Here is a 24,878-nt window from a genome sequence, read left to right as displayed (position 1 = left end):
GCAATAAATAAGACAAATAATTAAAATGCAATGGTATCTTAAATAGTGATTCATGCTAAGGAAAAAAATAAAGCAGGAAGGGGAACAGGAAGCATTAATGGTGGCAGTGGGGGTTTGCCATTTCAGACAGAGGGCAGGGAAAGCTTTACTGAAAAGCGGACAGCTGAGTCCAGACCTGAAGGAAGCGAGGTGCCAATCCTTAGTAGATAGAGGTGTCCCTTTTCTCTAAGGACCTCTTGCAGACCTAACACCCTTAACACACCTTGGGGGAATGACTTCCTTGAATGGAAAATGAGACCCTGAAATGTAGAAAAGAGGCTTTGTCCACTGTAAACTTGGACATACAATGGAAATGTTCCCTGTTCCCTAACCCCTCTCACCCCCATCCCACATAGGGCCACTGTCCCTCTTTTGTGCTCCCACAGGGCCCTGGGCTTTACTATCACACTCTATTTTAACCCACAGACTGGGAGCTCTTCCGAGCCCTGGTATACAGTAGGTGCTTAGTAAAAGTTTGCTGATGAAAGGAAAGAAGGAAGAAAGGAAGGGAGGAAGGGAGCGGGGTAAGGACATCTTAAATTTTCCCATGTCACCCACACAGAAAGACCTCCTCCAACCATCCTCCCTCCTCTCTCCCCTTGTCTGCTTTACTTTTCTTTGTAGTGCTTTTCACTCTCTGAAATTATATTACATATTTATATGTTTACTTGTTTATTGTAACTTCCCCTCCTCCAGAAAAATGTAAGTTACTTGGAAATAGGGAACTTGGCTGGTGGTTCACCACTGCACCCCCAGTCCCTAAAACTGTGCCTTGCAAATGGTAGAACCTCAATAAATACCTGAATGAATGAGTGGATCAGTCAATCAATAAATCACGAACCCTGAGATATGCCACCTGCTGTCTACAAGAAATTGGGCAAGCAATGGACCCTCTCTGTGCCTTAGTTTCCTTATCTGTAAAGTGGGAATAATAAAATACCTTCTTTGTAAAGTTAGTATGAGAATTAAATGTGATAATTCATGTAAAGTACTTAGGCTAGTGACTGCCACATAAAAAGCACTCAAGAACAATTACCTTTTGAATTATTATTTCTGCCTGGATCCCTCCAGCAACAGGAAACTCACTACCTGAGTATGGTTAGAGCAACTACTCCAACCCCCCAAGGACTCCCCAGAGCCCTTCTTCCCTGCAGGCTTCCCAGCACCGCCCCAGCCTCAGTTAACCTGTGCAACCCTAGGGTGGCCCCCTTGAGGGAAGAAGACAACCCCATTTCCATTGTGCAGATTGGACTCAACACATAAGAAATGTCATGAGCATCTGAACTTTTTTGGAGTGAAGGCTTACTCTGAGGGTAAAAGCTAGTGCAGTTGGGCAAAACACAGCTGAAATCAACTAGAGGAACTTCTCCCTCCATTTTAGACATGCTTCTTTTCTAGGGGAACTTGCCTTTGAAGAATTCACCATCAGGTAGTAAAGCATGAACAGGATTTTTAGAACAAAGATTGTTTTTTGGGGGGCTTTGTCAGATGTAGATTCTCGAATCTTCAAGATTGAAGTCAGGATCTGAATGGCTTCTGCTTCCTGGGCTTCATCTGTGATGGAAAGAAAGGGAGGAAAGAAGAAACAGGCCCTAGGGCAGCTGCATCTACCCTCAGGGATAAGCAACCTGTTAGGGCACCTGTCCTTCAGGCAGTTCACCAGCTCTGCCCAGCGTGTCATTATCAGAGTAACCTAAAAAAAGCAAAACAAAACAAAAAACAAAACTCATTCCTACAGGTCCCAGAGTTACTTAGCTTTCTTTCTTTCAGAGTCCTAAACTAGATCTCTTAGGCCCCCAATACAGGGAATTTGTCATGGTGGGATTTCTTGGGTCCAACTCAACTTCCATTCTATAGCAAGAGGAGGGAGCCGGGGCTTCTGGCAGCCACAGCACCTTAATTCCTCTTCCCCAAATCCAGAGATGCTTAAGCAGTAGCCTTTCTGCTTTTCCCCATGTGAGGCTAAGCTTAGAGAAAAAGACAGAAAAGACATACACTGTAATGTTAAGGTTGGCTTCTATGGATAGCTATGATTTCTGAGTTTTCTACTTTAACATGAACTGCTTTTATAATAAGAGAAAATTCAATAAAATTACTAATTTTTTGAATCTTAGCTCAAAACTTCTCCTCCAAGAAGTCTTCCCTCTTCAACACCATCCAACTGTCCTCACCTCTTCATTCTGGGACCCAGCTTGTAATATAAGTTGTACTTGTAGAAGTTTTCTTTTCTTTCACATAGTTTCTGTCTCACCCACTACACTATATGTCTCTTTTGAGAAGAAACTAGATCTTCCATCTCTTTTTATGATCTCAGAGGGAATGATGCTGTACTCAGCCTTCAGCCCTTTGCTGAGCTGTGGGTAGAGAGATGAATCAGACTCAGCCCTGCCACTGAGAAGTTCACTGTCCAGTAAAGGAAGAGGATAAAGCACCAGAACAAATGAGCAATGGGACTTCCGTGTGGAGTCTGGAGAGATAACACATAAAAAACGGATGCTCTGCAGGAATCTCAGGGGGCTCCGGCAGGGTCTTTTTTTCCTCCAGATCTGTCCCTTAGTAACTCCCCTGCAAGGCTGTGTGTGATGCTAGGGACCTGAATTCTTCCCACCGCTCGTCACATCTCTTTGATCCCCCTGTCTCAGTTTGCCCATTGGCAAAATGGGAAGGTGGCACTGATGTGCCCCACGACAGGCACAGCTGCCCTCCCTCTGAGGGGAGAAGTCTGTGGATCAGAAGAGATGAAGTCACTGCTCTGCTTCCTGGGGAGAACTGCCACTTACCCAAGCCAGTGTCGGTCTCAAATTGTTTGCCTAGTAGATCTACTTGTTGGGTGCGAGCCTGTGAGAGGACTTGATAGTGATTGTTCAAATATTTATTCCAGATCTCAGAGACCTGTTGGGAAAGGAGATGGTAATCAGACAAGCAGCTGGACTTTGGCCATTGGACCAGCCAGCTGAGAGGGCAGCACCTCTGCCCAGGCTTCCTGCCGGTCTGCAGACTCCCTCTCTTGTTGTGCCTGAAGGCAGTGGGAGCCTTAGGAGCCCAGAGGTGCTTGGCCAAGGTAAGTGTGACAAGTGTTGGGCTGCAAAGGGCACATGGAGGGCTGACCTGGGGACAGCCCTGGTGGGGTCTAATTACAATGGCTACCGTGTGTTGAGCACATACAACTACCTTCACATCCTCCCAACATCCCAATTACGGTCGTATTCTTATTACTCCCGTTTCATAGATCAATAAACTGAGGTTCAGAAAAGTTAAGATCACTCTTGACTTTTGGTAAAAGCTACTATGTGGCACAGCCAGGATTTAAATTCAAGTCTGCCTGATTCCAAAGTTCATTTTTTTCTCAGCTGCACAACAATGCCTCTTCTTCAGAAGTGGGTCTAAAATATGAATAAACAGTCACCACTTGACAACCTATATCACACACAGAAATTGTTGTTTGCTAAGTAAGGTGTTACTATATGAAGATAACCAACATTTTAATATATTGGAAACAGTTTTTTAAGGAAGGTCCATAGTGTTCTCCATAGTGGTTGTATCCATTTACATTCCCACCAACATTGCAAGAGGGTTCGCTTTTCTCCACACCCTCTCCAGCATTTATTGTTTGTAGATTTTTTGATGATGGCCATTCTGACCAGTGTGAAGAGATACCTCATTGTAGTTTGAATTTGCATTTCTCTGATAGTTAGTGATGTTGAGCACATTTTCATGTGTTTGTTGGCCATCTGTATGTCTTCTCTGGAGAAATGTCTATTTAGGCCTTCCACCCATTTTTTTTTTTTTTTTTTTGCGGTACTTGGGCCTCTCACTGTTGTGGCCTCTCGAATTGTGGAGCACAGGCTCCGGACACGCAGGCTCAGCGGTCATGGCTCACGGGCCTAGCTGCTCCTCGGCATGTGGGATCTTCCAGGACCAGGTCACAAACCCATGTCCCCTGCATCAGCAGGCGGACTCTCAACAACTGCACCACCAGGGAAGCCCCACCCATTTTTTCATTAAGTTGTTTGTTTTTTTGATATTGAGCTGCATGAGCTGTTTGTATATTTTGGAGATTAATCCTTTGTCAGTTGCTTCATTTGCAAATATTTTCTCCCTTTCTGAGGGTTGTCTATGACCCAGCAATCCCACTCCTGGGCATATATCCTGAGAAAACCATAATTCAAAAAGACACATGCACACCAATGTTCACTGCAGCACTACTTACAATAGCTAGGACATGGAAGCAACCTAAATGCCCATCAACAGCGGAATGGATAAAGAAGATGTGGTAGATATATACAATGGAATATTACTCAGCCATAAAAAGGAACGAAATTGGATCATCTGTAGGAGATGCATGCACCTAGAGACTGTCATACAGAGTGAAGTAAGTCAGAAAGAGAAAAACAAATATCGTATATTAACACATATATGTGGAATCTAAAAAACTGGTATAGATGGTCTTATTTGCAAAGCAGAAATAGAGACACAGATGTAGAGAATAAACGTAGGAATACCAAGGGGGAAGCTGGGGTGGGATGAATTGGGAGATGTGGATTGACACATATACACTATTGATACTATGTATAAATAGGTAACTAATGAGAATCTACTATAGAGCACAGGGAACTCTACTCAATGCTCTGCGGTGACCTAAATGGGAAGGAAATCCAAAAAAGAGGGGATATATGTATACATACTTTGCTGTACAGTAGAAACTAACACAACACTGTAAAGCAACTATACTCCAATAAAAACGTTTTTTTAAAAAGAGGAAAATATTGTATAGACTTGACAATCTACAATTGGAATAGATACATACTATTCTAAAAGATTTAAATTAAAACTATTTAAAATTTAAAAAAAAAAGAAGCCTAGCACTTTAGACTCTGTCAAGGTCACCTTCTCTTGCAACTCAGCCCCAAATCATCTGACAGTAAATATATATATATATATATATATATATATATATATATATATATACACACACAGTTTAAAGTCTTTCACAGGTAAAGATGGACATTTTAAAGTACTTTCATGTTCTTTGATCCCTTCACAGGACCTTTCAACAATTAGTTTCACTTAAAAACTTCATCTCCTCCTTTATCCCACACCTCAATATGCCCACATTAGCTTGCTCCTAGGGATATGACAGGGTATCTGGCAGCCTATTTGGAGGGGTTTGGTTCTTATTGACCCATAAACTATTATTTGTTAATTGCTCTATTGATACTAAGGACTAAACTATTTTGGTAGTGGAGAAACCGGAAGAAAGAAAAGCGGAATATATCATGAATCAAGCTATGTGATTTTGGGCAAGTCACTTCATCTGTCTGTGCCTCGAATATCTCATGAATGGTCTGACACCAGTTGTAAGATACAAGGCCTAAGTATCAGGCTCAGCTCCCATATTCCCCAGCTCACCTTGGTGTACAATGTGTCTGCCAGGTCCAACTTTTTAAGGCCATAGAAGATATTAGCCAGGTAGAAGTAGCCTCCTGAGGTCCTGATGTGCTCTGTTCCAAATGCACAACTGGCGAAATAAATCTATAGCAGAAGGAAGAAAGAGAGTGCTTGAGTTTTCTTTGTAAATCATATATCTTATAAAGGACTTGTATCCAGAATCTATAAAGAACTTTTACAACAGCTCAGTTAAAACATGGGCAAAGGATCTGAACAGATAACATGTCACCAAAAAGATACACCAATGGCTAAAGCACATGAAATGATACTCAACATTATTAGCCACTAAGGAAATGCAAAATAAAACCCACAATGAGATACATCTTCACACACACTAGAACTGCTCTAATCAAAAAGACAGAAAATAACACTTATTGGCAAAGTTGTGGCAAAAGTGGAACTCTTGTACATGCTGGTGGGAATATAAAATGATGCAGCCTCTGTGGAAAACAGTTTGGCAGTCCTCAAAAAATTAAACAGTTTTACCACATGACCGAGCAATTCTATTCTTAGGTATATACCCAAGAGGAATGAAGACACGTCTTCACACAAAGACTTGTACACAAATGTTCACAGCAGTGTTATTCATAATAGACAAAAAATGGAAACAACCCAAATGTCCATCAACTGGTGAATGGTAAAGAAATTGTGGTATATCCAGATGATAGCGATAAAAGGAATGAAATATTGATATATAAACAACGACACGGGTGAATTTCAAAATAATTATGCTAAGTGAAAGAAGTCAGATGCAAAAGGCATCATTTATTTAATAATGATTTAATATAAATCATTCATTTATATTAAATGTCCTAAAAAGGTAAATCTAGAAAGACAGAAAGTGGGAATGAGAAATGACTGCAGATGGATATGTGGGCTCTCTTTAGGGTGAAAACTGGATTATGTTGATGGTTGCACAGCTCTAAGTTTACTAAAAATCATTGAATTGTACACTTAATTGTACATACCATTGACTTCTATGGTATGTATCAATAATGCTGTGGTTTGGTTTGGTTTGTTTTTAAGTGAGGCTGAGCTTGATGTAATTCTTAACTATGTGACCCAGCTCAAGAGAGAGTGTGCTTCTGCTTGATTTGTTGAAGGCTGTGAAGCACAGAGAGGAAGCACAAATGAAGAAGTGCATTGGTCAGGCTCCTAGGTGGAAGTAGATGTCACCCTCACAAGTATCAATATTCCCTGAGGCTAGTATAATGAAAGGATTATTTACAGAGACGTGGAAGGGGTACGGAACCAACAAGAGTTAGTGAAGCACTAGGGACTATCAGTAGCAAGAGACCGTTTACAGTCCAAACTCCTGAGAAAACCAGGGGAGAAAGCAGGGTTACCAGGGCCCAGCAAGAGCTAGAGCTGTGGAGGAAGGCTACCTGACAGGAGCCATGGCCATGAGGAACACTGGCCCTGCAGGGACTGGGCTGGTGCAGAAAGGCAGCAGAGTAAATACCTCAACCTCTCTCTGCTCCCAACTTCCACTCCTCTGCCATGCCTTTCACTCTCCAAACCCAGTGAGGCCAGAGAGCAATGGAATCCACCGAGGTCAGCCTCCCAGGGAAGAGTAGGGCAGAGAATGCATTTGGCGTAAGGGGATACGGAGAATAACCAGCACAACAATGTTTCCAGCAAATTTAGGGACATCGTGCAGTGGCAGGCAACCAGAGGGAGGGTTGCCCAGTGGAGAGGCTGAAGAGAGACCCAATCTGCACGGAGACTGCAGTCTGATTCTAACCTCATCCAAGTTTCAGGCTCAGGAACTCTTCCCTCCGGTAATATTGTCCAATACTGAAATCCTAACAGAAACCTCATGAACGTGGGAAGAACAGCTCAGTCATCACCCTCATCAACATATCTAACATCGGTACAGAGTTTTAGAGTTTATAAAGCACTTTCATATACCTCCAGCTCATTTAAATGTAATAACCACACTCTGTAGTAGAGACGTTGATGTTATTTATCAAAATCACAGCCAAAGCACTGCCCATGTCGGGCCCTCTTATTCATCTCTGCAATGACCCAATGAGGCAGAGACTATTTTATGATTACTGTCTTACAGGTGATGAAAGACGTTAAATAATTTATCCAAGTCTGTGTGGCTGGTGAAATGGCAGAGCTGGGACCAGGAGTAAAGCCCTGCTCTTAACCAGGATGCTCTTCTGCCTCCCTTTATCATCCCCCAAGCAATTGAGGCTTGGGAAGTGATGTGACGTGGACAAGGATGCACAGGCAGAAAGTGGAAAGTCTTGAATTCAGGTCGTCAGAATTGTGTTCTTGCTAATACTCCACCAAACAGACAGTTGTACACAGAAAGTTTCAGAGAAATACTCAGTAAAAAGAAAACAACAAGAAACAAACAGAGCAGTTCTCAGAAACAATCGGGTGTTATTAATTTGTTTACATCATTGGCCAGATGATAACGGGCTTCCTCATAGTTTTCCTTAGCCATGTAGAGAAGCCCCAGGTTCCGATGCAGTAAGGAGTGGGTGGCATAAGAACATTCAGCCGATTTGAGGACTGTCCACTGCGCTTGGGATAGATACTCCTCAGCCTGGACGATCCGGCCAAGACCTACCCAAAAGAAATAAAGATTATAATCCATATCCTAGCCAGAGAATACATGATGAAATATGAGTCATCACCTATTCACTCATTTATCCATTGACTTGAATACTTACTGACACACAAAAACTTGTACGTGAATATTCATAGCAGCCTATTCATATTAGCCAAAATATTGAAACAGCTTAAATGTTGGTCAACTGATGAGTAAATATACAAAGTATAGCCTTTCCCTATTCATGAGTGGCATATTATTCAGGCACTAAAGGAATAAAGTACTGATACATACTACAACATGGATGAACCTTGAAAACATTATACTGAGTGAAAGAAGCCAGACACAAAAGGCCACACATTGTATGATTTCATTAATATAAATTTTCCAGAATAGGCAAATCAGAAAGTGGATTGATTAGTAAGTGGCCCAGGACTGTAGGCATGGGAACCGAGGTATGACTGCTATTGGTATTGGGTTTCATTTTGGGGTGACAAAAATGTTCCCGAATTAGATGTGATGATGGTTGCACAATCTTGTGAATATACTAAAACCACTGAATTGTACTTTAAAGGGGAGAATTTTATGGTACATGAATTATATCTCAATTTAAAAATATATGTATATGTATATTTGATACTTTTTATGTGCCAGACCTTGTGTTAAGGGATAGGAATTCAAAGATGAATCAAAGCCATTACTCCTGAAAAACGTACAGCTTGGTTGGCGGAATGGAGACATGAAAACAAGTATATTTGTAATATAGTGTAAATGCAATGATAGTAACATTATAAGGTTTGGAAGTGGAAGAGAGTAGGAAGTGTTTAATTCTTTGGATGGGGTAGAGAAGGACAATGGAGTGGGGAGAGGCATGGTCAGTGTTATGGATTGAATGTTTGTGTTCCCCCCAAATTCATATGTTGAAGCCCTAATCCCTAATGAGATGGTATTTTGAAGTGGGGCCCTTGGGAGGTAATTAGGTCATGAGGGTGGAGCTCTCATGAATGGGATTAGTGCCCTTATAAGAAGAGACAAGAGAGAGATGATCTCTCTTTTGGCCATGTGAGGGTATAGCAAGAAAAGGCGGCTGTCTACAAGTTAGGAAGTGTGTTCTCACCAGACACCAGCTCTGTTGGCACCTTGATTGTGGACTTGTAGCCACCAGAACTGTGAGAAATAAATGTTTGTTGTTTAAGCCACCCAGTCTATGGTATTTGTTATAGCAGCCAAGCTAAGATAGTCAGAAAAGTCTGAGCTAAGTTTTGAGGATGAATATAAGTTTTCTAGACAGTTAAGGGAGGGAGGGCATCTCAGGGAGAATTAACACATATGCAAAGTCATAGAGATATGAAATGGTGTGCTGTGCTTAGAGAACTATATATTGGCCTGTGATGCTGGGGCACAAAGTACAAGGGATCAAGTGGCAGGAAATGAGGCTAAAGAAGTAGGCAGGGCACAGATCACGGAGGGCTTAGGAAGTCGTGCCAAGGAGCTTGATGCATGTGGATAAAAACTAGAGGATTTTCAGAAAGGGAGTGATAAACGGATTTAGATTTGGAAGCGTCCTCTGGCACTATGCCAAGGAGAGACCAGAAGGGAGGAGGAAAAGGAAAACACTCACTAGAAGACTTTTGAAATAGTTCAGGCATGTACTAGACCCTGAACTAAGGCAGCGAATGAAGATGGAGTATATAAAAGAGACATTCAGGAGCTAGAATGGTTATGTGGTTAACCATTTCATGTGGTTAAGTGAAAGTCACCTTTATTTCTAATATTCAAATACTCTTGACACTTAACTCTTTTTGTTTAGTTGTGAAAGAAAAAAGAAAAGGTCATGAAGAACCTCGTGTGGGAAGGGTAAGCTGTGACAAAGTGAGAGAGTGGCATGGACATATATACACTACCAAACGTAAAATAGATAGCTAGTGGGAAGCAGCCCCATAGCACAGGGAGATCAGCTCGGTGCTTTGTGTCCACCTAGAGGGGTGGGATAGGGAGGGTGGGAGGGAGGGAGACGCAAGAGGGAAGGGATATGGGAACATATGTATATGTATAACTGATTCACTTTGTTATAAAGCAGAAACTAACACACCATTGTAAAGCAATTATACTCCAATAAAGATGTTAATAAAAAAAAGACAAGAAAAAAAAAAAGAAGATACATAATAGTTTCCTGCCTACACTTGCCTCCTAGGAAGGTTGTCAGAAGTGAGCAGAAAACTACTTTGAGAACGTTCTGCAGAGCAGGAGATATGCCCTGTGTGTGAAGGGTTCTGTGTGATGGGTGCTGCAGCAGAAATGGCATCAGTAAAGGGTCAGGAGATGAAGACACGGATCCCTCACAAGTCAACCTTCTGTTCTTCTTGTGCTTCCTCCCAGGCCTACTTCACATGTAAGCATTGCTTTATTCTGGTTGTAATCATACCTCTCTGAATTACAGGAGAGGTGAGGAAGAAGCAGTCAACAAGAGGTAGCAAGTAACTGCCTGACCGATGCTCACACTAAAATGGGAAAATATTAGATCAGAATCAAGGGGCCATGGCCCAGGATCCTGGCTCATGTTACTTAAATAGGCGAGCCACATTTTCCATCCGGGTTTTGCTTAAAAAAATAAGAGCTTTAGACTGAGGCCCTATCAAATTTAAGGAAGCAAATGACTCTTAGCTAAGACATTTATCTTGGGAAACAATTGGTAGGGGGCATTGATATGTATTGGAAATTTACATGTTTCGTTGTCCAGTTCTCATTTACAGAGGTATTGCTGAAAAAAGGAAGGCCCCCAGGTCAAGCTGAACCACATCTAAACAAGCATCAGTCCCAAAGGAAAAAGCCTACTTGCGAGCAAAAAACTACAAGGCTGCATATTCAGAGAGCAGGGTATAATGAGGTGAGAAGAACAAGCTGTGACAAGCGGGTCAGAACTAAGATTGTGACCAGTGAGTGGGTAAGTTCAGGCATGCCCTCCTACATACAGTGCTTACCTGGAGAGGTGTAGGGATGGAGTAGAGGTAACAGAGACCTAAAGTTGCCATAGGAAGTGAGACTATCCTGAAGGGTGACTTTCAGGGTATATGCAGTAGAGAGAGAAGGGATGGCCAATTCATGGAGCAGTGGTACTTGTCTTAAGGGTGAGACACAGCAGGCTTACACTGGGTTAGTGGCAGATCTGAGAGACATTATGGGGGAAGATTTTGCAGGACTTGCGGATGAAAGTAAAGGAGCACAGAATAAAACAGTCACAGACGATTCAAAGGTGTGGCTGTGAGGCACTCAGGGGAAGCAAAAGGAATCATTTACTGAGGGCCTGCCTTACCCAATGCCTTACACATGCCTTACACTAGGCTAGGCCATCTGCATCTGGGATTTAAGTCTGCCAACAATCCTGCAAAAGAAATATCAGAGGAGGAAACCGCGCATTCATTCAACCCTATATTCATCTAATCTGTTGAGTCTCTACCACTCTGCCGGATGCTCAGTGCATGCTGGATCCCTGACCTTAAAAAGTTCACAGTTGAGTGAATTCGTTACACAATAAAGAAACAAAAAATGAAGTGATAGGAAGGAAATGGACAGAACACAGTGATCAAAAAAGGCACGGAGAAACCTACTTTGGATGATTAGGGAACACCTCTCTGAGAAGGTGGTGTTTAAGCAGGTACCTGAAGGTTGAAAAGAAATCAGCCATATAAGAGGGAGAAAACAGCATTCCAGGCGGTATGTGTGAGAGCCCTAAGGTAAGAAAAAGCTTGATGACTAGGATACACGGCTAGTAAAGAGTTGGAATTTGGGCTTCCCTAGTGGCACAGTGGTTGAAAGTCTGCCTGCCGGTACAGGGGACACGGGTTCATGCCCCGGTCCGGGAAGATCCCACATGCCGCGGAGCGGCTGGGCCCGTGAGCCATGGCTGCTGAGCCTGCGCGTCTGGAGCCTGTGCTCCGCAACGGGAGAGGCCACAACAGTGAGAGGCCCGCGTACCGCAAAAAAAAAAAAAAAAAAAAAAAAAAAAGAGTTGGAATTTATTACCTAGATTCTCCCGGTTCCAAAACACTAAAAACAGTGGGGGAAGATGAGTAAGGTGGCTCCTCCTTGAAGAGTTACTGAAAATGTCATTTCTAGTGCGTTAAAATTCCAAAGTTTTACTTTGAAAAAAAGTATGAATGCCTCTTATTTTTCCACTCCAGTCTGGAGGAATCTCTAAGGTGGGAGAGGCATGTCCACAGGGGATGTGATTTATTTAGACTTTCAAAAAGGTTGGCAAGGTTTTAAATCAGTAACTGTGGGAGTTAGAATGAAACCTTCCATTTAGACAGCACTTTTCTGCTTGCAAAGCACTTTCCTGTCCGTTATACATAAATTCATTTAAACCTCAAAACAATCCTGTGAAGTGGACTCAGATTCAACAAATGCTTACATAGTTCCCATTTAGGTGTCAGGTTCTAAGGAGTTTTTGAGTACCTTCCCTGCACTAAGTACTGTGCTGGATGTAAAGACACTCCGAGGAGAAAGAATAGACAGAGTCCCAGTTCTCCCTGAACTTATGGTCTAGTGCAGGAGAGGAACTTTAATTAAATAATCTCATCAAAAAATGTATAATTATCAAAGTAAGTGCCCAGAAAAAAGAAAGAGGTTTCTAAGTGGCTACATAAAAAGAGACCTGACCCAATCTGGGGGCTTGGGAAAGGGTTCTAATCAGGGGGTGGTGACTCAAGCTGAGACCTGAAGGATGAATAGGAGTTAGTTAGGTGAAGGGGAGGGGAAGAGAAGTGGGGGGAGTGGCTAGAGAAGAACCTTCCAGAACAAGGAAGCATCACAGTGCTTCTGAGGAACCGAGAGAAGGCCAACACAACTGAAAGGGAGAGAGAAAAGAATGAGAGGTGAGGTGAGAGAATTCATAAAGGCTGGACCAAACAGGGACTCATAGCTTGCTTTGGGAACTTGGTCTTTATTTATTGGAGTGACTTGGTCACATTTTGTTTGGAGACCAGGTTGGAAGGAGGCCAGGGAAGATGTGCAGAGACCAGTTGGCAGGTAGTAATCCAAATAAAAGATGATGGGATTTAGGCTAGGGTGACTTTTCCAAAATCCCATAGCTAGTCAGCGTCAGAGATAAAGAGAGCCTGGGCTGTATTTCCTTGTCCGGTGCTCTTCCACTAGCGTGGGAGGAGGGACAGTCCAGAATGGCGAGTCAGATCTGAGTAGGGTAAAGAGGGCATTCTTGCAGCTAAGTGGCCTGGTATGAAGTCGGAGCCCAAACCAGTGAGGAGGGGGTCCATACAGAAGAGGCATCCCATAATAGGAGTCAGAGCCCCCAAAAGGAGAGGAGGGCATCTGCAAGGGGAAAGGATAGGATTGGAGATGGGAGGTTGGCTCATACAGGGTAACCAACTAAATATATAAATACACCAATGAAAATGGAAGCCAGCATTCTCACTGTCAGAGAAGGGAGCTATAAACATGGAATGGGAGAAAATGAGATTGAACCCTGTGGATTTAAATGTACTCCTATGGACCCATGATCATATACAGATACAGATGTAGAGACAGAGATGGAGATTTAGAAATAATGCACATATACACATTATTATATTTACACATGTTCCCTAATTCTGTCCATTGAGAGCCTGGGAGCAGCCATACCTCAATAGCAACGAGTATGTCCAGTGCACAACTCCTGGCTTCTAAATTCCATTTTCTGCTAAAACAAATCAGGGCTCCGTGGAGGTATGTTCCAGAAAGCAGGAAAGTGATCAAAGAACAATGGGGAAGAATTCCCTGGCAGTACAGTGGTTAGGACTCCACACTTTCTCTGCCTAGGGCTCAGGTTCAATCCTTGGTCGAGGAACTAAGATCCCACGAGCCATGTAGCCAAAAAAAAAGAACAATGGGGATGTGTTAAGGAGAAACAGAAGCCAGTGTGATGGGCTGCCACTTGCCAAATCAAGGACAGTTTGAACATCAAATTAATGATAGTAATGGATTGTAACCCACTAAATAAAACAGGAAAACAACAGTCTATGTTGATATAAATAAATAAATGAATTCATTGAAAGTTTGTTGAGGAATGGAATATTTATATAGTTCCAAATACCCCTCTATAAAATACTTATTCATTGCAAAGAGAAGAAAGAGTAACTTTACAGAGAAGAAGCCTGGCAGACACCACCTTAATAAAGTAACTTAAATGAACATCATCAATCATGGGACAAAATAAAAACATGTGCCAACTTATAGGATGGGATGAGAAGAACACAGCATCACTTCAGTGATATTCCTGCCAAAGACACATCACCTCAGTCCAGTCATGAGGAAACATCAGAGAAACTCAGATTGAAGGACATTTTGTAAAATAATCGGCCTTTAATCTTTGAAGGCGTCCAAGTCATAAAAGTCAAGGAAAGATTGAGAAACTATTCCAGAATGAAGGAGACTAAAGACACATGGCAACAAAATGAAAAGTGTGATCCTGGACTCTACCCGTTTGCTGTAAAGATGTGATTGGGACAACTGGAAAAGCTGAATGGGGTCTGCTCAGTAGATAATCATGGATGATAGTTGTATTGTGGTCAAGAAGGAGACGTCTCTGTAGGAAATACATACTGAAGTAGTCAAGGCATAGGGCATCAAGTAAGCAACTTACTCTCAGATAGCTTAGGGAAAAAGTTCTTTGTACTGTATTTCCTACAGTTTTACTTTTTAAAAAGTTTTTTTTTAATAGTGGCTGTTAAGATATAAAGTAGTAGTACAGTACCTAAAAGGCTATCGATGCTCAAAAATGTTAATTCCCCTCAAAAATGCTAATTCTCCTGTTGTAGCAACCACCATGTGTGATGTCTGTGCCCCGCTCTCAGAACTGCCTCTGCCGTCCATAGGAGCAGGTTCCTATTTCCGTGTTTGAACTATGTGACCCTGACACAAAGGTAGATACAGATAGATGCCGCCGTCAAGCTGAGTCAACACAATTCTTTCTTCCAGGAATTTAACATTGGAAATCAGATGCTAATTAGTTTCTATAACCCACCTTGAACCTGGAGGATATGTAAATTCAATGTAAATTCAGCTACATCTGACATTTTGGGGTAGCTGTCTTCTGCAGTAAGAATAGGGTAGAAAAATCTGGTCTGCAGAGATGGAAAATAAAGCAGATGCAGAGAGAGAAACCTAGAAACAGAGACAAGAAACAAGACCCCAAGACCCAAGAGACAGAAACAGAGACCACCAGCCTTGGTTTGTTATAGCATTCTGAGTTTAGTATCTCATGAAGTCTCACTTCCCTTAGGACACCTCAGCGTCCTAATAAATTTCCTCCTTTTGCTAAGGCCAGCTAGAGTGGATTTCATTCAGTTTTACCAAAAAGTCCATGACATCTCCTTCCCCACCTTGTGCCAAACTTTACAGCAATCCTGCTCTTCCACAAAAGGTATCTTGGTGCCACTGCCAAAGCTGGGTGTTTTGGCCACTGATATGACCCAGTATAGCACTTCTTACAGGCTCCAGGGTGTCTCAAGTCAGTTTCACTTACCAAGGCTGGCCTCGGCCAACAGCAGGTAAGCAGGTACCAGCTCTACTGAACTCATGCCATGAACACTCATGCGGAAGCGAAGAGAGTGCAAAGCTGCTGGGACGGCATCTTCATGTTTTCCTTCAAAGATATATTTCTGGGCTACAGTGTAGCAAAATTCGATCAAATGCTTCTGTGGAAAAAAAAAACTAGACTCTCTGAGACAGTCTAAGGGTAAAAGGCAATGGTGGATATAGGTACACCTGGAGATAGGGCCAACACCTGATGACCTGCTCGAGAGCACACAGTGAGCCTGCCTGCATTGAGGCGGACATGAGACCCAAAATAGGTGATTAAAAAGGCAAACTCTGGACTGTGAGTTCCTCAAGGTCCAGGAACAAGTATCTTCTCATCTTAGGTTGGTGCTTGGCATAAATGAGTGCTCAATATAAAATTATTAAATGATTATTATTCTTACATTTTTAATAAAATTTTAGTTTAGCAAAGCTGTAATGTCTCAGGACAATCTAAAATGTTCTGCCTTTCTATTTGAGTTAATTTTGAAAGAAACATATTTTTCCTTCTGGAGTTATCCTGCTTCACTAATATCACTAATATTAACTAATATAATATTAACTAATATTAACTAATATATTAACTAATATTCACTAATATAACTAATATTCACTAATGCTGCAGGTTTTCAGTAGATATGTGGAGAACAACAATGGTATTGAGGACATAAAGACATAAAACCAAGTCTCTGCCCTCAGAGGTTATAGTTTAGTGACCTCGCACAGTACAACCTTTTCCCTGGGCAGGTTCTCTGCACCCGTGAGTTAACCCTGCAGCCGTCCTATAAGCCCTACCTGCCGCTGCTGCAGCTGCTGCAGGCCATGCTGCCGTTCTTCCTCTGAGTTGTAGAAGGGCATGGAAGTGCGCAGGGGAATCAGGAGCTGACATATCTTCTCATGGATGCTGCCCCAATCAGCTCTTTGATGAACCACACCACTGACAACGAAAACGTGGACTTCATTATCTTTACCTTTGGCTTGCCCACTGGTTCTCCTGGCCCTACTGCTGGCCCAGCCCTAGAAACTAGAAAAGTAAGCCCAACACAAACCAGGCAGGGAGCCCAAAGCCATTTCCGACACAAATCGCTTTTCCTTCACGTGGTTATTGGGTGGCGGTGTAAAAACCAGGGGTGCGGGAGGATGTTGTTTCTGCAGGCAGTTGTATGCTATGGTTATTCTGCTTTTCTTCTTCATTAATGACAACAAAGACAACTTTAACTCTGCATGGGTCTAAGGTCATTTTCAAAATATCTGAACACTGAAGCTGATGAATTGAAGTGTCTTTTTCTTAGGGAAAGGAAAGAAATTTACATTTGATGAGGCTCTAGGAAACACTTTCCCTGTAATTAGTATATATATCAATTATAGGTATATATATATGCCAGTTATAGGTATATATATATACCAATTATAGGCATATATATATACCAATTATAAGTATATATACCAATTATAGGTGTGTGTATATATATATATGTTGCATGGCTTGGGAGAGCACCATTTGCATTGTCTTCTGTGCTCTAGGAGGGCCATTCACATAGAATATACTGTGAATGCCCTCCAGTCCTAGTGGTGCAGCAGGTGGTCATGAAAGTAACTGTTTAACTTTTTGAAAACAAGACAAAATCATTATTTTTTTAAGATAAGGAAGCACAGGTGTCAAGAGTAAGTAGTTACTCTAGGCCTGTACTCCAAAGCCAGTCATTTTTTAGTTCTCCAGAGGGAAGCATTGTGGCAGTTTGGTATACAGCTTTTCTGACTGTTTTATATGCATATTTAGTATTTTTTAAACACTTAATTGGACAGTACAAGTATAGAACATCTATCTGCATATAGAACATGCAGAAAAATTCTATTGAACAGCAATCCTACAGAGAATCTACTCCCATTCTTTTTTTTTTTTTTTTTTAATGGCCATGCCACGTGGCTTGCAGGATCTTAATTCCCCCGATCAGGAACTGAACCCACATCCTCAGTAGTGAAAGCGTGGAGTCCCAACCACTGGGCCACCAGGGAATTGCCTCCTATTCCTTACATAATTGCCTCTATGAATGACTCCCAAATCCATTACCTAATCTGACCCTTCCTCCAAATATGTTTGTATAATTGATACATAAGTGATATTGATATATAATTCACATACAATAAAAGTCATCCTCTTAAAGTGCACAGTTCAATGTTTTTCTTATATTCTTGAGGTCATATAGCCATCACCCTATCTAATTTCAGGGCATTTTCATCACTCAAAAAAGAAACTCCATTTATTCTAGCAGGTACTCTCATTCTTCCCTCCAACCACTGTTGCCCAGAAGCCACTAATCTATTTTCTCTATGCATTTGCCTGTTCTGGACTTTGCATATAAATGGAAACAGACAATATGGCTTTTATGTCTGTATTCTTTACTACTGAATACTATTCCACTGAATGGCTATATCATTTTTTGTCTATCCATTCATCAGGTGGTAGATATTTGGGTTGTTTCCAGTTTTTGGCTATTATTATTAATGAACATTTGTGTACAAGTTTTTGTGCGAACATATATTTTCAATTCTCTTGGGTACACCTAAGAATGGAATTGCTGGGTTATACAGTAGCTTTATGATTAAACTTTTGAGGACTGCCAAACTGTTTTAACATAGGTTGTACCACTTTACAATCCCACCAGTGATGTATGAGGGTTCCATTTTTTCTACATCCTCGTCAATGCTTGCTATTTTCTGTCCTTTTTTATTATAGCCATTATAGTGTGTGTGAGGTAGTATATCATTGTGGTTTTATTTTGCATTCCCTTAATAACTAATAATGTTGAGCATCATTTTATGTGCTTATTGGCCATTTGTATATCTTCTTTGAAGAAATGTTGATTCAAATCCTTTGCCCATTTTTTTAAACCAGGTCCTTTATCTTTTTATTTTTGAGTTTTAAGTGTTCTTTGCATATTCTGGATAATAGATCCTTAACATACATGATCCGCAAATATTTTCTCCAATTCTGTGGGTTGTCTTTTCACTTTCTTGATAGTGTGCTCTGATGCACAAAAGTTTTTCATTTTGATGGTGCCCAACTTATCTATTTTTCCTTTGGTTCCTTGTGCTGTTAGTGTCATATCTAACTGTTCCCTAATCCAAAATCACACAGATTTACAACTATGTTTCCTTTTAAAAGTTTTATGTTTTAACTCTTATATTTAAGTCTTTTTGAACATGGTGTAAAGTAGGGGTCCAAATTCTTCTTTTGCATATGGATATCCAGTTATCCCTGCACCATTTGGAAGGGACCATTCTTTTCTTAATTAAATGGTCTTGGCACCCTTGTTGAAAATCAATTGACCATACAATTAATCTACAACTAAGGAGACAAAAATATACAATGGAGAAAAGACAGTCTCTTCAAAAAGTGGTGCTGGGAAAATTGGACAGCTACATGTAAAAGAACATTCTCTAACAAACACCATATACAAAAATAAACTCAAAATGTATGTAAGACCAGAAACCATAAAACTCCTATAGGAAAACATAGGCAGGAACACTCTCTGACATAAATCACAGCAATATTTTTTTGGATCTGTCACCTAAAGCAAAGGAAATAAAAGCAAAGTAAACAAATGGGACCTAATTAAACTTAAAAGCTTTTGCACAGCAAAGGAAACCACTGACAAAATGAAAAGACAACCTACTGAATGGGAGAAAATATTTGCAAATGATATGACCATCATATATAATCCATCATATATAAATAGCTCATACAACTCAACATCAAAAAAACAACAACCCAATTAAAAAATAGGAAGAAGAACTGAGTAGACGTTTTTCCATAAAAGGCATGTAGATGGCCAATGGGCACATGAAAAGATGCTCAACATCACTAATCATCAGTTAAATGCAAATCAAAACCACAATGGCTATCAACAAAAAAGAACACAAGGGGCTTCCCTGGTGGCGCAGTGGTTGAGAGTCCGCCTGCCGATGCAGGGGACACGGGTTCGTGCCCCGGTCCGGGAGGGTCCCACATGCCGCGGAGCGGCTGGGCCCGTGAGCCATGGCCGCTGAGCCTGCGCGTCCGGAGCCTGTGCTCCGCAATGGGAGAGGCCACAACAGTGAGAGGCCCGCGTACCGCAAAAGGAAAAAAAAAAAAAAAAAGAACACAAGTAAATGTTGGCAAGGATGCAGAGAAAAGGAAACCCTCATACACTGTTGGGGGAAATGTAAATTGGTGCAGCCACTGTGGAAGACAGTATGGAGTAGTCTCAAAAAACTAAAAATAGAATTACCATATGACCCAGCAATTCCACTCCTGGGTATATAGCCAAAACAAAAAAACCATTCATTTGAAAAGATACATGCACCCCAATATTCATAGCACTATTTACAACTGCCAAGATATGGAAGCAACCTAAGTGTCCATCACCACATGAATGAATAAAGAAGATGTGAGATACATATATATATATATATATATATACATACACACACACACACACACATACACACACACACACACTGGAATACTGCTAAGATAAAATGAATGAAATTTTGCCATTTGCAGCAACATGGATGGACTTGGAGGGTATTATGCTAAGTGAAACAAGTCAGACAGAGAAAGGCAAATACTGTAATGATATCACTTATGTGTGGAATCTAAAAAATACAACAAATTAGTGACTATAACAAAAAAGAAGCAAACTCATTGATATAGAGAACGAACTAGTGGTTACCAGTAGGGAGAGGGGCAATATAGCGGTATAGGGTTAAGAGGTACAAACTACTATGTATAAAATAAGTTACAAGGATATATTGTACAACATGGGGAATGTAGCCATATTTTATAATAACTATAAATGGAATATGACCTATATTTCAATTTTTAAAAACTGCAAAAAAAAAAGAAAAAGAAAATCAATTGGCCATAGATGTATGTGCTTATTTTTGGACTCTCAATTCTATTCCATCAATCTATAGGTCTATCCTTATTCCAGTACCACACTATCTTTATTACTGTAGCTTTGTAGTAACTTTCGAAATTGAGAAATGTGAGTTCTCCAACTTTGCTCTTTTTTGAGATTTTTTTAGCTATTCTGGGTCCCTTTCATTTTCATATGAATTTTAGGATCAGAGTGTCCATTCATGCAAAAATGACAATTGGAATTTTTACAGGGATTGCATTGAATCTGCAGATCAAACTGTTTCATATTAAGTCTCCCAGTCTGTGAATATGAAATATCCTTCCATTTATTTAGGTTTTCTTTAATTTTGTTCAACAATATTGTGTATCTTTCTAGTGTATAAGTCTTGTACTTCTATGGTTATTCCTTTATTTAAAGTGCTATTGTAAATGGAATAGCTGTCTTAATTTCATTTTTAGATTGCTAGTATACAGAAATATAACTGATTTTTGCATATTTATCTTGTATATCCTGTAACCTTTCTGAATTCACTTATTAGCTCTAATAGTTTTTTTGTGGGTTCTTTAGGGGTTTCTCTATGTAAGATCATGTCATCTGTGAATAGAGGTACTTTTACTCCTTCTTTTCCAAGCTGGATGCTTTTTATTTCATTGTCTTCCCTAATTGCCCCAACTAGAACCTCTAGTACAACGTTGAATAGAAGTGGTGAAAGTGACATTCTTGCCTCATTTCTGATTTTACAAGGGAAAGATTTTATAGACTTCGACTATTAAGTATGATGCTAATGTTGTGTTTCTCTATGGTTCTTTCATAGATACTCTTTACCAAGTTACAGAAATTCCTTTCTATTCCTACTTTGTTAAGTATTTTTATCATGAAGGGTGTTGGACGTTGCCAAATGTTTTTTCTGTATCTATTGAGACGATTATATGATTTTTTTCTTTATTCTATTAAGATGATGTTTTATATTGATTGATATTCATATGTTGAACCAACCTTGAATTCCTGGGAGAAATTCCATTTGGTCATGATATATAATTCTTTTTATATTCTGCTGGATTTGATCTGCTAGTATTTTGTTAAGGATTTCTGTATCTATATTCATAAGGGATATTGGTCTGTAGTTTCCTTTTGATGTTTTTCTCTGGTTTTGGTGTTAGGATAATATTGGCCTCATAAAAAGTTGGGAACTCTTTCCTCTTCTATTTTCTGGAAGAGTTTGTGAAGAATTGTTAAGTCTTCTTTAAGTATTTGACAGAATTCACCAGTGAAATCCTCCTGGGCTTTTCTTTGTGAAAAGTTTTTTGATTACTTAGCTAAATCTCTTTATTTATAGACCTACTCAGATATTCTATTTCTTCTTGAGTAGTTTTGGTAGTTTGTGTCTTATTAGGAATATATTTCATCTAGGACTTCAAATTTGTTGGCATACAATTGTACATAGTATTCTCATAATCCCTTTTATTTCTGTAAAGTTGGTAGCAATGTCTCCACTTTCATTTTCTTTTTTTAAATATTTACTTATTTATTTATTTGGCTGAGCCGGGTCGTAGTTGCGGCATGCAGGATCTTTGTTGAGGCATGCGGGATCTTTTGTTGCAGCACACAGGATCTTTAGTTGCAGCATGTGAACTCTTAGTTGCGGCATGTGGGATCTAGTTCCCTGATCAGGGATCGAACCAGGGCCCGCTGCATTGGGAGCGCAGAGCCTTAGCCACTGGAGCACAAGGGAAGTCCCTCCACTTCCATTTTCTGATTTTAGTAACTTGAGTCTTCTTTTCTGGGTCAGTCTAGCTAAACTTTTGTCAATTTCGATCTTTTTAAAGAAACAACTTTTGGTTTTGTTGATTCTCTGTATTGTTTCTCTATTCTTTATTTCATTTATCTCTGCTGTAATCTTCACTATTTCCCTCCTGCTAGCTTTGGGTTGAGTTTGCTCTTCTTTCTCTACTCTTTAAAGTATAAGACTAGGTTATTGGTTTGAGATCTTCCTTCTTTTTTAGCATATGTGTTTACAGCTATAAATTTCCTTCTAGGTACTGCTTTCACTGCATCACATCAGTTTTAGTATGTTGTGCTTTTGTTTTCATTTTACCTCAAAGCATTTTCTAATGTCTCTTGTGATTTCTTCTTTGACCCACTGGTTGTTTGTGTGTGTTATTTCTACACATTCATAAATTTCCGAAACTTCCTTCTGTTATTGACTACTAATTTCATCCCATTGTGGTTGAAGAACATACCTTGTATATTTTCAATCCTTATAAATTTACTGAGATTTTTTAATGATCTAATAGCTGGTTGACCCTGGAGAATGTTCCATATGCACTTGAGAAGAATGTATATTCTGTATTCTATAAATGTCTGTTAGGTCTAGTTCGTTTATAGTGTTGTTCGGGTCTTATATTTCCCTGCTGATCTCTTGTCCAGTTGTTCTATTCATTGTTGAAAGGCGGATATTGAAGTGTCCAACTATTACTATTGAATTATTTCTCCCTTCAGTTCTGCCAGCTATTGCTTCATGTATTTTGAGACTGTGGTTGGATGCATACAATCACAGGTTTCTGCATTTCTATTGCCTATTATATATTTTTATTTAAATGTGAGAAAGTTAGCTATTTGATTCCATTTATACATAGTCCAAAACAGGTAACAATAACCTAGGGCAGGGATTAGCAAGGTTTTCCTTGCAGCCAGATAGTAAATTTTGGGCTTTACGAGCTACTTGGTCTCTGTTGCAACTACTCAACTCTGTTGTTGTAGCATAAAAGCAGTCATAGACAATACATAGCTGTGTTCAAATACTCTCTCTCCTTCCTTTCTCCTGGGACAACAGAAATGCGATAAAGTATGTTCTTTATAAACTGTGACAGCTCTCATAGAAATGACAAAAAGCATTTTTAAGGGTGTTTTGATAGAGAATTATTGAAAACAAATCAATAAAAGCACTTAACAGCCAGAATAAAGAAATAGGTGACTTCCACAGGGTATTTATTTAATACGGGCTTACTGAGTAATTGTGTGAGCAATGGAAATATTAACTTACTTAACTGCCTGAACTTTTTTTCTACTGACAGCATCTGCATATCTTTCCCTTCTAAAGAAAGGGTGCATATTTATATGTTCCTGAGCTCTCTCCTTATTCATCTGTATCACCCCTCACAACCATCACAGGGTCATACGTAAACAAGGAGTTGAAAAGTATGCTTTCAAATTAGGGCTCACAATCAAATAGCTTGTGGGCCAGACATGTTTTGTTTGGCCATTACCATGTTTTTTAAACTAATGTGAATGTTGTTAGGCGGGGCATTCATTCTCCAGTTCACCATAGATCTTACTATTGAATACCACTTCACTGTTTTCTCTTCCTGGACAGTGAAAGCATTTTAATTGTGCCCCATATGTTAAATGAAAGGAAAAAATATTGCAAATTACTCTTATCTATATGCTACGACTTAATAACCTATAGTATTGAAGCCTCTTTCACCTATAATGTTTCACTGTGTACTTTAATAAAAATGCCTTCTCTTAAAAATGTTCTATGTCCTGGGAACATTCTCACAATCCAACACAGAATGATATGCACAAGATTACACAGAGTGTATAAAATAAATGTATTTATAGGAAAAGAACATGAAGAAATTCACCAAAATGTCAGGCTATTAATTATCTGGGTTGTGAGATTATGGATTATATTTCATCTTTATATTTTGTATTTTCAAGTTTTCTGTAGTGCGCATGAATTACATTTATAATTGGGAAAAATTATTTTGCAAAAAAATAAACTTTCACAAATCCAAGTTGACTGTCCTTCCTGCTCTTTAAATTTGGGATGAGGAAAAACAATATTTATTGAGTACCAGCATGGTCTCAGGCATGGGGCTAGATGCTTTACATTCAACCGTGAAAACCCTGGAAGGGGATATTAAAGGCCCTCATTTGTGAGATATAGAACAATTACCACAGCTTTATTTTCTGGAAAAATCATGAAATCTCTAGGACACAAGGATATAGAAATCTGGAGAAAAGGTAGGGGGAGAGTAGAAGACCTTAAAAATAATTAAAGGCAGTGAAAGAAGAGAAAGAAAATAATGGAGGATAAGGGCATAGGAAATAATAATTTATTCATGCATTCATCAAATATTTAGTTTCAATTATTTCAAGATAATTTGCTGGAGACCATAGGTTATACGCAGATGGGTATGAAACAGATCAAAAGATAACATACATATGACAGTCCTTCTACATATTCAACATAATATCCTGCATCAACAGAGCATAATAAAATTGAGCTAACATGTTTGCCAACAACTATAATGAGGCAGGGAAATAAGAGTCATGTGAAAGGTACA

General features: G+C 39.9%; 1 protein-coding gene across 2 annotated transcripts in view; it reads right to left on the bottom strand.

Moving 5' to 3' along the window:
- The window catches only part of ZMYND12 (zinc finger MYND-type containing 12), a 34,319-nt gene that overhangs the window by 7,035 nt on the left and 2,406 nt on the right, over window positions 1-24,878 (bottom strand). The window contains exons 2-7 of one of the 2 annotated variants that reach the window (XM_060142659.1): window positions 16,421-16,562; window positions 15,573-15,744; window positions 7,898-8,067; window positions 5,449-5,571; window positions 2,820-2,931; window positions 1,444-1,593 (exon numbers count right to left, since the gene is read on the bottom strand). In XM_060142659.1, the coding sequence (XP_059998642.1) occupies window positions 1,444-1,593; window positions 2,820-2,931; window positions 5,449-5,571; window positions 7,898-8,067; window positions 15,573-15,744; window positions 16,421-16,562 (869 nt within the window). Of the gene's footprint in view, window positions 1-1,443; window positions 1,594-2,819; window positions 2,932-5,448; window positions 5,572-7,897; window positions 8,068-15,572; window positions 15,745-16,420; window positions 16,563-24,878 lie in introns of those variants that run through there. The other variant, XM_060142660.1, reaches the window with a different exon arrangement.

Source organism: Lagenorhynchus albirostris, chromosome 2 (assembly GCF_949774975.1).
Source record: "Lagenorhynchus albirostris chromosome 2, mLagAlb1.1, whole genome shotgun sequence".
Lineage (NCBI taxonomy): Eukaryota > Metazoa > Chordata > Mammalia > Artiodactyla > Delphinidae > Lagenorhynchus > Lagenorhynchus albirostris.
Note: the sequence above shows the minus strand (reverse complement) of the source record. Positions and strands in the feature narration are given on the sequence as shown.